General features: G+C 40.4%; 1 protein-coding gene across 1 annotated transcript; it reads left to right on the forward strand.

Moving 5' to 3' along the window:
- Nucleotides 1-6,588: 6,588 nt before the first annotated feature.
- kcnk18 (potassium two pore domain channel subfamily K member 18) lies at nt 6,589-12,641 on the forward strand. Its single transcript, XM_022765138.1, has 3 exons — nt 6,589-6,817; nt 7,033-7,179; nt 11,806-12,641. The coding sequence occupies exons 1-3, from the start codon at nt 6,589-6,591 to the stop codon at nt 12,639-12,641; spliced, it is 1,212 nt and encodes a 403-aa protein (XP_022620859.1).
- Nucleotides 12,642-12,932: the final 291 nt, after the last annotated feature.

A 12,932-nucleotide genomic window follows, 5' to 3' on the forward strand; every position in this document is an offset into this window, starting at 1 on the left:
TATTAACATTACCTGCACTATGGATTGGTTTTAAGGGGAGAAGTAGCTGCAAACAGGCAGGCTAAGTGTTGAGTGGTGTTTCCAGTGAGCTGTCCTTCAATCCCAGGGACTGGAACCGTGTCAGGAGCATGAAAGGCAGCATCCTGTGACCAAAGGTCCATGAGGGTCTCCAAATGGCACCTAACGCAAGCCACAACATTTTCCCCTACGTATAGTTTTGTTCAAAAACAACTATGGCACAATTTTCATTTTAAGACAAGGAATGACAACATTAACATCTCTTACAATAGTATAAATGGTGTTTAGCACATGGCAGCATGTGGGAGAGAATAAGGAATATTACAAATAACCTAAGTATAAAACAGACCGATAAATAAAACAAATAAAAACAAAAATAAAAGGGTGTTCTGTTAATATGAACCTTATTACAATAATATACACATTAGTGCACAGAGAATAGCTTTTGTTTGTTTGTTTTTGGTTGGTTTTCATTATTTTTGAAGATTGCATATTTAACTTAGACTCATTTTAAGAGATAAATAACATTTTGGAAGAATAACACCAAATCTGACAAAATTTCTAGAACCAAGAAAGGTAAAGGATTTTTCTCACAAACTTATCTCTTATATACACCAGGCTCATATTTTGAGAACAAAACTGTACAAAAGATGTGTATATTCCAAGCAAATCTATTTATACTGGATGAAAAGAAATGAGCCAAATATGGGAGTCTGGGTTAAAGATATGGTGGTTTGTACAGTTTGTCCACTTGCTGTCCTCTCAGTTCTCTATTACAGTGCAGCACAGCTGCAGATTAAACTGATGGACACTTCAGTAGTGTTTACTTGATGCTGACTTCTTGCATCAAGTGTGAATCTGTGTGAACGAAAGGCGTATCTCTTTAATGGATGTGCAGAATAAATTAAACTGTCAGCCTGCTGCATATTTAGCTCTGTAAGTCAGAGGAGGCACTGAGTATAAGAGACACTCTGCTGCATATGACACATAACTGCAATGTACATTTGAGTCTAACGTGGGACCTTTGATGCATGTCTTCTCTCGCTCTCTTGTCTGCCTCTTCATTATCAACTGTCCAATAAAGGCAAAAATGCCTAATTAATTTAAAAAAAAGAGACAATCTGAGACACAGCCCAGTATTAAGACTCAGTCCCAGTTCAAACCCTGGGTGGTAAAAGAGAGAGAACATTATCAGTGGAAAAACTCTGACTGGAGGGAAGGGAGCGCCTTCAGACTGACAATTAGATCCTGTTAATGGCTTTAGGGTGTGACATAATGCTTTAAATGCTATCAGTGCCATCTGGGTTCAAATGGAATTGAATTACATCTTATCATAATTTCATTTTTCTTCATAAAGTTCCTTGGTGAACTGTGCTTCTGGAAACTTTAGATCACTCCGTGGATTATTGGACATTATGTAAATCTAAGTCATGTGAGTGGTCTCTGGTCTTTTAAAATGACCAGTTTGCTATTTGTTGAGATAATAAACAATCTGTTGTTTTTTTGGGCTTTTTATGCCTTTATTGATAGCACAGTGGAGAGAGACAGGAAATGGGGAGGCAGAGAGAGGGGGAATGACATGCAGTAAAGGGCTGTCCGATGCGGGATTCGAACTGGGGCCAACTGCAGCGAGGACCTTAGCCTCTGCACATGGGCTGCCTGCTCAACCCACTGCGCCACTCGACGCCCCGTAATCTGTTATTTTAAATACATCCTAATAGCTTGAATTGTTAAGAATCTTATATATGATTAAGAAGCAGTAAACTGAAGATGGAAAATGGGTGAATGCTCTTTAAAATTACATTTCTCCTAAAGTGCATAGAAAATCCAACACATGTCCCCACATAAGACACTTTTAATCTATGAAAAAGTCTAAGACCTGGACCTTTCTAGACAAACTGAGGGACCAGGTTAGAAGGACCTGTTTCAGAGAGGAGCTTCAGAAGAGATGGAGAAGCTGCTGGAAGGACAAGCATCTATGCATGCGCAACATCCCGCAATAATAGTAAAAAAACACAGAGAAATAAAATTACAAATGAAATAATAACAGATTAGATGCTGTTTACAAAAGTAGTACATTTTCCAAAATGTATCTGTATGATAAGGTTTGTGTTGACCCGGGAGAATTTGATTTTAATATAAAAACTTACATTTAATTCTCTCTTTGGAAAGAAAAAAAAACTCACCTGTCCTAGATGACCACCCAAAGCTAACTTGTAGCCTATTAGCCACAGCCTGCTGTAGCTGTACCTGTTGTAATGTAGCTGTGGTCCCAGCTGTGGGTTGAGGTATGAGAAGATTCCCACTGTCCCCCACCAGGTGACATCCAGCTGGAATATGATCCTTTCAAACAGCTGCCTCAGGTCACTCTCCATTAAGATCCATGAATCGTGTGTAGATCCTGGACACTGTACAACAATGTCTAGAACTACACAGGCAGCATCCAATACAACCTGTGTTGATGGTGTGATTTTCTTTTCCTGTTTACAAAATACCTCCTCGTCTCGTGATGGTGCAATCATTTTTACATTTGTTCACTCTCTGGCACCGATCACACTGGGTAGATTGGCAATTGCCATGAAGCTGCTTCTCTGAAGTTGTTGAACATCTAAAAGAAATTGTATGAATTGTCCTATGATGTCGGAGTGCATTTATTGTTTGGTGAATAGATTGGCTTTTCTCTGTTGGCAAGTAACGCAGCTTTGCCAAACACTTAATTTCACACAAACTCCACAACCATCATTATTCCCTAATGATTGAGGTGTATTTTTTAAGTAATTCAGCATCATGTAAGGTTTCCAAAACACTGCGACGTAGAATGACAGCAGCCCCTTAAGATTCTTTGTGATTTGGTCTTAGTGAGTTAGGAGTCCTCTCCACTAACTTTAACTTCTCCCAGACTAAGGTGCTACTTTTAGCGCAATGGAAGGAAAAACGGAAGCTCTAGGAAACACAGGGGAAACATGGCTGGAACAAAAACAGACAGACTGTCCCATTTCAGAGGCTCATTCAAATGTGTCCTGCTTTTCCTGGGAAGCTTTGATCTGTGGTTATATGTACATCAGCTACAGTTTAGCTGTGGAGAGTACACCTGTAGCAGCTGCAGCCGTTGACCCATCAACACACAACTATACATCTGCCTTTAAGTTCCTAACTTAACTCTGGATGTTTGTGAAACTGCCCCATTCATTCAATGTTTCATTACAAACCTTTATCTTGGTGCTTCAATGTGATAATGGAACTTAAGACAAAGGGGCTCGACCACATCTCCACCCACACTGTGCTGGTGTAAGACCACCAGCACTTGGCTTTCAGCATGGTCCATGTGTGCCATGCTCAAACTGTCATGTGGTGTTGTCTGTAAAATTAGCCTAAAATATACACACAGTCAAAAATGATTTATCAGCCTGAGTGAGATTTCCTCCAAGTTCACACTAATACAAACAGAGATGACTGAGCGTGCCTTTAAAAGCTTTGTCTGAGACATGGAGTCGAGGGCCAGGACCAACATCACTGATGACTCGCTGCTTTGGTATGGTGTCAGTGTTAAATAATGTGATGAGCAGAGGCCAGAGCAGTGTGACTTTGATGGCTGTTTACTTTAAACACAACTCCAGCAGAATGTTTATTCCACTGACGCTGAGCAGACATTAGGGTTGTTCAAGTGGAGCGTTTTAGATAGAGACGCCAGAAGTCACTGGACCTCCCTGTGCTGGATTTTACCTCTGTTAGACCAATTATGGTCATTCTGAATGAATTTAAGTGAGAGGGACACTACAGACTTTATCATCAGTTTAAATAAATAAATATTGAATATCTAAATATTAATAACCTTCAGCTCCATTAGAAATAATAGATAATAATGGATAATAATTATAATAATTACTGACATCTGAATCTGATCGCAATTATTAAGTTATAAGCTGTGACTCTATAATATCATTGATCAATTAATGTCTTAAACATAGTTTTTTTTACCTGTTCACCCATTCATTACACTAAAATACCTTCAAAAAAATACTGTTTTCCTCAGAGTGTTGGTTCAATAAAAGTTCATGTTGATGATTCTCTAACTTTTAATAAACACCCAGTACTTTGGTCTATGACTGAATACTGAATGACATCAACCACAGCTGTGCTTTTTGTGTAAAGCTGGTAGATGGTAGCATTTGTACATGTGTTCATGTTTGCTGTAGGCTCTTGTTGAATTTTCTTCTGAGTTCTTTGGGTCAAATCCATCAGGTTTATGGTAGCATGAGCTGTGTCCCAATTCAGGGGCTGCATCCTTCGGCCTACAAAGGTGTGGTCCTCCATCGTCGTATAGACTGCAAAGGTTGAACCAAAATGAAACAGTCTGGTCTATGGAGGATTTATGCTATGCATCACCAGCTGTGCCCTTACCGTTGCATCACAAAGCTCAGCTCCTGTCGCCTGGCAACCTTGACAACACGTAACTTTTTTTTCACAAAAACTTGATGTTTTAAGGCCCTTGATTTTAACAGTTGTACCGTAAGTTGTTTTGTCTTTCAAATGCCAAAGAATTTGGCCGCAAAGATGGATTTGATATGTTTCTCTAGTTTTCCTTCTGAGATAACTATTGATATTAATCTATTGTATTGACAAGTGTTCATTGTAACTGTGTGAAATACACATTACTTTTACTTTTACGTTTACATTTAATCATTTGTTAGATGTGTTTATCCAAAGAGACTTACCGGTGAGGGACACCAGTAAAGCTTCAGAGCAGTAGGAGACCTTGGTATAAGGACTAAGTTCAGTACTACATCTATTTAATAATTGAAGGAGATCAAGTAAAGAAGTGCAGTGAAAGTTCACAGTGCAGCCAAACAAAAGCAGGACAGACATGAGGTAAAGTTAGAGAAAAGAGACTAACAATACAATAGACTTCAATATAAATAAAAACAACCGAGGAGAGTAGAACCATTAAAAAAAAAGATGACATCATATAAGCAAAACTGGGTATTAAGAAGTGTTTTAAAACAAGTCACTGATTCTGCTTTATCTCCTCCTGATTGCAAGAGTTAGTCACCTTTAGATTCAAGCCTCAACTTTGGAACTTTGGAGGTTGAATGATGGATCTAGGTGGGCAGGGCTTTGGGCATGGCTGAGGGAAGTGACTGCTTTGCTGTGACATCACAAAGTTCCAGAAGTCCTGACGGCTGGTTTTAAGGCTCAGTTTCTGAATACAGGCTGTGTGCATTTCTCTGTGGACTGAGGCTTTGATACTTTCACAGTATTAATATAGAACCTAGACCTGCTGTATAATCAAAGAACACATGGACAGAGACCTTTAGACTATATGGAGCTTTAACATTTCTGTTACGTAGCTCTGGGCCAGGCCAAGCTTTAAAAGTGATCAGTAAAATCTTAAAATCAATCTAAACGGACAGGGAGCAAATGAGGAGAAGCCAGTACTGGGAAAATGGGATGTCTTTTGAAACCAGTAAGAAGCCCAGCTGCTGTGCTCTTAACTAGTTGGCTGTTGTATTACATCAGTCCCTCCAGTGCTTTGAGCTAGTGTCTCTGAAAGTATCAGTTTTCTAATAACTCTTTTCTAACGTGGTGTGAAGCCGTTTAAATGATAAACTCAATAGACATCCACATCCTATATGAATATTTGTTAAGCTCAGTGTGAATCTTTGTCTCCATAGTAAACTGAATAATTTCACATACAGTCAGTCACATGTTAAAGGCTGGCACCCCAAATATAATGCGTCGGAGTGTTTCATAGTCTTGAGGTATTTACAGAAGGAGGCCCCGGTTGTTGTCTGACTCTGACCCACAACTGGTCCTCACATGATTCACTAAATATAGACATCCTGCAGCACCTGTTGCCCCCTGGTGTTTTATGGAGGACAAGATCATTTGTTTTTCGAGATTACTTTTACTTCAGTACAATTTTTTGGTGTTTCTATTGGGTGTTTCCATTTATGCTACTTTATATTTTAACCACATTTCAGAGGGAAATATTATTGTATTCTTACACAGTTGTATTGATTGATCTTAGTTCCTGCACCACTGGTTTCCAGTCTGCATGTTGATGGATGGGATAAGCTGGGAGAATGGGATGTTATTCCCATCAACAAAAGTAAAAATACAGCTTTATGTGGAATCTGCTGTATTCATAATAAATGATTTTATTCTAGCTGTATATGTATTCAGCTTCACTTCAATTTAGTATTGACAAATAAGCCAGTTTTTTCATAAAGCCTTCAAACTGATCACATCAGTGTTGGCCTGATGCTTGTAAATGTTTGTGGAGGCTGTCAGAGCCTCTGTCAGGCTTCCCCAGGACCTCAAGTAGTCAGAGGGGGAGTGATAGACTGTAGAGTCAATAAAGGATGTCCCCGGAGGCCTCAGCCCAGTTTCTGTAATGCGTGCATAGACCGTGTATGTGGTGTGGTCCTGCCTCAGCTACCTCCGCACTCATTGCACACACTGAGCTGACGGACGCACATCCGCTCTCTACACACACTGTTGGAGCTGCAGTGGAACAAGTGGACGCGGGAGAAGAAGAAGTAGAGGAAGAAGAAGAAGAAGAAGAAGAAGATGTCACTGGCAGTGAAGAAAGGAATAAGCGCCAAAGCCGAGTCCAGAAAATGCGCTGCGCGTCTCTGGAGGCTCTTCCCGCACCTTCTGCTGTGTCTGTCTCTGGTCGCTTACGCTGCGCTGGGTGCGCTCATGTTCCAGTACGTGGAAGGAAGCAGCAATTCCACCACCCAGACGGAGTACCATGAGTTCCTGGGTCAGATCGTCAGCACCGTCCAGAACCTCTCCGGTAAATGGCCACAGATATCTGTCGAAATAAAACTTTAATAGTTCATTTATGTCGACATGTGTGGACTTTTCTTTTGAGCTAACACTGAAGATGAGTTTGGACTAAGGCATCCTTCCTTCCTTACCACAAACAACAAGCCCATATATAAATATTAATAACGGCTCAGTACTCCCTAATGCATGTGCCATGCATCAGTGTTTCCTTTGTATTTCCAGATAACGCCTCCCTCACGCATCAGTACATACTGAAGCAGGTGGAGACCAAGATGCGTGAAAGCTTCAAGTCGATCTGGCTCCAGAGGCCTGACAGGTGGAATTTCTTTGGCTCCATGTTCTTCTGCTGCACTGTGTTCACAACAATTGGTAAGTCAGAGGGATGATCATTCATTCAGTGGGGTCCACCTTCCATACAAGTGAAAGTGTCATTATTTATTTGCCATTCTTCTCTCAGAGGGGTTTTATATTGCTCTGTTGCGGTCTGTGACTTGTGGTTTGGTGCACTTTAGTACTAATGGCTGTGTGCTCAGCTCCATGTATTGAGTAAAAATGCTTGCCTTGTATTACTGAGGCCTAGTCAGTGCGTACAAAGCAGTCAGCCGTGTGTATACATGAGAGGAGATCTGGTGTTTCTCATTGTAATACTGTACTTTATACAACAACCACTGGAACCTGTGTTTACTTTCCTAGTAAACCTCCAGTTGCCCCAGTTGAGGGGCAGAACAGCCTGAACTATGCTACTGAACTATTGTTATATTTGTGGATCAGATGGCTGTATGTAATGTAACAATGTAATAATGTAACATGTGATTTCAGCTCATTGGAGACTCTAACCCTAACCTGCTTTACACTTTGGTTCTCTGTCACTTTAAAGGTCCCATATCGTGAACATTACTTTTGGGTTTTTTATTTACTCAGTTGTGTTAAATAAAAGCTGTGAAAATATGAAGTTGCAAGATGGCCGCCCAGCTTTACAAGCCAGTAAGAATTGGATCCGGTTTCTATGTTGCTGAAACCAGAAGCAGCAGCTGGAAGCTGAGTTGTGTGTGGTAGGGTGAGATGGTATAAGCAAAGTTGTCAGAGGTTCAGGACAGATAATTTTTCTGTGGGCTTGACAGTTTTAGGTACCACTAGTGTTTTAACCATAGACCATGTAAATAAAGACGGACACAGCCTTTGTGATGTCACCCATAGGTTTCTGAAGAGCAGTTTTGAAGCTCAGAGTGAGCCATTCCATCATCACCATCTTGCCAGTTCCTGACTCCGCCCTCAGTTATGCAGAACTTTAAGCCCAAGGCTCAGAATATCTGCCATTGTCGTTATTTGGTGTGAAATGCCCCAAGTCCAAACAAGTCATGTACCAATGCATCCTGGATAAAACGGGCGGAGCGAGAACATGTCCTGATATTTGATCTATACATGAGTAGATGCAGACTTTGAATTGGAACAGTACTCTGGCTGAGACTGATGACTTTTCACAAGTCCACGAGAACCTAAGTACAGAGAAGAATGCAGAGTGAGAAAGGGCTTCAGTGTTGTATCCATATTTATCAGGTGACTTAGAAAAGAAAATGGTTGTCAGAATGATGTACTTCTAGCTTCTTTTAGTTGTCATGTCTACTCAGGAGCTGTAGCGTGAGCAGCACGTTAGCTTCAGTCCTCCATCTGTGTATACAAGAATGTGTTCAGGCACAGTACAGAACGTAGGTCAACTGTGTACAAAACAAAAGGAAAAGTGTAAAAATATGCTTCTTATCATGTTTACATGCATATAGCATGAACAAAACACAAGCCGTTACACCGCCTGTGAAGAGGGCTGAATGACTGAACCAGTCTGAACCCATTCAGAGTTTGCAGCAGTGGAAAAATAAAATTCTATTCAAACCTTTTGTGATAAATTTAGTGTGGAATGATGCTAAATGTGGGCAGTGCAGCAAATTGAAAACAAGGAATTACAGCCTTAATAGCAATGATGTTTAGATGATGTGATATGTTTGAATCTCAGCAGTAAAATTAAACTTTACTGAATTGAAGTGTTTGGCTAACTCGTTAGGAAATGCATGGACATTTGTCTGATACGTTATGAATTATTGATGAATATTGACAGAATATTTTGTGGAAACATGATCTTTAGACCTCCTCCACATCTCTAAGAATCCATACAGTTTCATGACAGTCTGCTCAGTAATTGTTGAGATGCTTTTCTCAACATATTTCCACTGCACACAGTACAGACACCTCATTATTGCATTACTTACTGACTCACATACTAACGAGCTGAGATCCTAAAAAAAGTTGACGCTGCCTTCGTTCCTGATCTGTCTGTGTCTCATGATCAGATGGCAGCTGTTTGTGGATAGTTGGAATAACTGAGGACCAACAGGCCTCTGGCCACTGCCTGTCAGTCCCTGTGGGGCCAATGCCCCATTCACAGTTTATTAGAAGACACATCTTGTTGGCATTGTCTGGAAGTGCTCAGGTATTTAACTCATTGGAACAATCTAAAAATAATGAGAACCCACAGCCATTCAGCTGCAACTGGCCATTCATCTGGTATCTAACACCCTGTTTACACCTGGTGTTAAAATGGTATCTGTATCCAGATTATAAATGATCTGATCTCACCTTTGAGCTTACACCTGGTGTTTTTAATGAGGTTTCATTGTCCTCACTGACGTCAGATCTTTGTCCTCCAGAGCAAAAACTGTACCTGAGTCATTTCAGGTGATGGAAAATCAGCTGTAGGTGTCAAAGATTGCATTAACACCTTGTTAAGATCCAAACACAATGCAAGCCACTAGTGTTCAGGCAGATCCAATAACATTTTGATCACAGTGTCTTTACACCTGTCATTGACATGTGACTGCATTTTAATACTAGGTGTGAACAGGATCTAAGGATCTGTAGTAATGTGCTTGTGTAGACAGACTGCTTCAGAATGTATTTACCTCCACATCTGGGATTCAGATGAACCAGGGTCTGTGCTCTGCTGTCAGCTGACCATGGACCAGTAGTAATCAGCAGGGAGCTTCAACACATGGTTGTGGATTTTACCAGTGGAAGGAACTGATTCTGCTGCAGACCTGCTGACAAACATGATTTGTCATTGTAGTAATTTTGAAACTATATTGTCTTTGTGCATTTTTTTAAAGATTTTTTGTGACTGCAAAAGGCTAAAATGATATAAATCTATTTCAGGATCCTTCATAAGTTGATTCATAAGTTCATGAGTTGATTTTTCTGACATGATTTAATGTGGAGAAGCCTTGTCAAGATACATTAGTCAGTCTGCTACCTACATACTACATATACATGTTTAGTGGTTAAGGGAAGCCAGCTAATGGCTAATGGCTTAGCAGCAACAGGAAGTGTTGTCCTCTCTCAGAGGAGAATAGTGTTTACATCACCACAAAAAGCTCATTAGAAGTTGTTAGAGGTTAGAGCCACTCTCCTTTGTGTTGTCTTGTTAGTTACTTTTGAAAAGTGAAATTGATCATTTAAGTTCCAATGGGAAACAATTGTGTCAAATCAATGTTTTACAGTGTGTGACAGTACGTCGTTTAAAAAAACCCAGCATTTCTTAATTCATTACCATGCATGTACATTGGAGCCTTGAATACATTGGATGCCTCAAATTCTTTACTATCTATCTGTATTTTTATTTATTGGAAGATTAGTTGACAATAATTTTGTGAACATTTTAGTCTAGTTTTAAAATCTGCAAACAACCATCAAACAAGATGTCAGTATGTATTGCAGAGAGGGTTTCTGTGATTAATTCAAGCAATTACATACATGAAAGAGGTTTAAACAATTAAGTCTGGAAAAGATGCAACAACATTAGCAAATCCAATGCAATCCCTGTACAACAGTGCTGCAATAAGTTCTACTCTGATAACGTTCAGATTTGTTTGACAGTGATTTTATTCTGTAATGTTGTAGGCCTTAGTGCTAGTGTTGCACTGGACTGCGTTATACTCATACAGTTAGTGTTTATTATAGGTTGTACAACACAAACTTCATATAATATGCTCTGCATTTCAGTACGATAGCATGTTTAACACTGCAAAATAAACAAACTTATCTAGGTAAAGTTTAGCCAACTTAGCTGGGTAGGCTATTAACTTTTCAATTAAGTTCTCCATGTGCAGGCAATGTAGCAATGCTCCATTGCTGTGAGATGCTAATACATAACATTACCATCCTTAGTATTTGGCTTAATTCAGCTTTAAAATTAATGTAACATTTAAAGTCTTCACATTACCTCAATATCTGTGTGGTGCACCATAAAGTGATCGTTCAGGTTATATGACGTGGTGTTGTGTGAGGTACCGATCTACAGTCAGTGTATTACCTGCAGTATATTCAGTTTAGAGAAGCAGCAGCAGCGGTACAGAAGCTGAGTGATGAGCTGCTGTGGACGGGTTCAGCAGAAAATCATATCTTAGCCACTTAAAAAATACCCACAGAAAAAAAACAGTTGAACTCAACTGATAGTGGTGAAAATATTCAAAATACATTGAACACTTAAACTGATATTAGTCTTTTTCTGTGGGTATTTTTTAAGTGGCTACAATACGTTTTTCTGCTGACCCTGTCCACAGCAGCTCATCACTTAGCTTCTGTATCAGTGCTCCTGCTGCTTCTCTAAACTGAATATACTGCAGGTAATACACTGACTGTATGTAAGTACCTCACACAACCCCACGCCAGATAACCTGAACTTTAAGGTGTCAAGTTTGTGATATTCTTCCCAGAGACTTTGTAGCTTTTCAACAATATTGTTCAGGGATTTAAACACAGACATCAGTTTCGTCTTGGTTGTTGACGAATATGTCTTGTCAGAATTTTGGTTCATGAAATTAAAAGTAATATTCATATTTGCAGATCTGTTCAATAGTCTTTGATGTGATTGCTGTGGTTAGATTAACATGGCTTTGTCTTTAAATCCTACATTTACTAAAGTGTCCATTTTCTCTAATATTGTTGCAGGGTATGGGGAGATTTATCCAGTTACCCTGCCTGGTAAGGTGGTGTGTGTCTTCTATGCCATGGTGGGCATCCCCCTCATGCTTCTGGTCATCCTTGATGTAGGAGACTTCCTTGCTCGGCTTATGTCCAGAGCCTATGTCCACATTCACGCCCTCTGCAAAATCCTCCTCTCCCACACCCGTTCACCGTGGAAGGCTCATAAGAGGACGGTGGAGTCGAGCCACTGGGCCCTAAACGATGGTACCTTTGTTTTCAGTCATGATGTTGTGATCCGTGAACCACTCGACATCCGGCAGGTGATGCACAGCCAGGCAGATGTACGGCACAAGTCCATCCAGCTCCAGGACAACAAAGAGATCTTTGAGAAGATTCTGGCCAGGGAGAATTTACTCAGAAAGGGCCCACTGCTCAGGACCCTCTCCTGCCCAGAGCTGGACCAGCTGCCACCACCACCCAAAGGATACACCATATGGGACTTCACAGGGTTAGGGGATGGAATGGAAATGTTGGATGTCCCTTTTGTGCTGATCCTTTTCATTGTATTTGCCTACATTTTCTTTTTCGGTTTGATTCTGCCGTTGTGGGAAACGGAATTCAAGGGATTTGACCCCTACTACTTCTGCTTCATCACGCTCACTACCATAGGTTTTGGTGACATTGTGCCAAATCACCCCAAGTACTTCATGCTTACTTCACTCTTCATCATTGTTGGCATGGCCATCATGTCCATGGCTTTTAAGCTGAGCCAAACACGAATTGTAAGCTGCTACCGCCAGTGCATCAAGTTCATCAGCAGGGGAAATGTGGAGACTTTCAAAAATGAAGAGAATGACTAAATGACCAGAGAATCTCTGCCTCATGTCCAAGAGTTGTGCAAGCTCACAGTCCTGGCTTTGAAACAGGTCCAGACCAAAGTCTGAAGGAACTTGTCCAGTACACTCTTTGTGCTGGTTGTTCGGTTACAAGCATGAGCAAAATAAAAAATGTGCATGTGCCAAACGCTTTTGCCCAGTACAGGGCAATATTCAAAATGATTCCTGTCAAAAGGAACTTCAAATTCTGCATATCTAGGTACAGTATCTTGCCAAGGAATGACTATTAGTTGTGCTGCAGCAATTGTACTGCTT

Source organism: Seriola dumerili, unplaced genomic scaffold, assembly GCF_002260705.1.
Source record: "Seriola dumerili isolate Sdu_G_001 unplaced genomic scaffold, Sdu_1.0 BDQW01000665.1, whole genome shotgun sequence".
In the NCBI taxonomy this organism is placed as follows: domain Eukaryota; kingdom Metazoa; phylum Chordata; class Actinopteri; order Carangiformes; family Carangidae; genus Seriola; species Seriola dumerili.

Excerpts from the sequence above, each read along its gene's own strand:
- kcnk18 (XM_022765138.1), top strand. The coding sequence starts at position 6,589 with ATGTCACTGGCAGTGAAGAAAGGAATAAGCGCCAAAGCCGAGTCCAGA. Across the intron at positions 6,818-7,032 it reads CACCGTCCAGAACCTCTCCG|ATAACGCCTCCCTCACGCAT; the intron begins GTAAATGGCCAC and ends TTGTATTTCCAG. Across the intron at positions 7,180-11,805 it reads CACTGTGTTCACAACAATTG|GGTATGGGGAGATTTATCCA; the intron begins GTAAGTCAGAGG and ends ATATTGTTGCAG.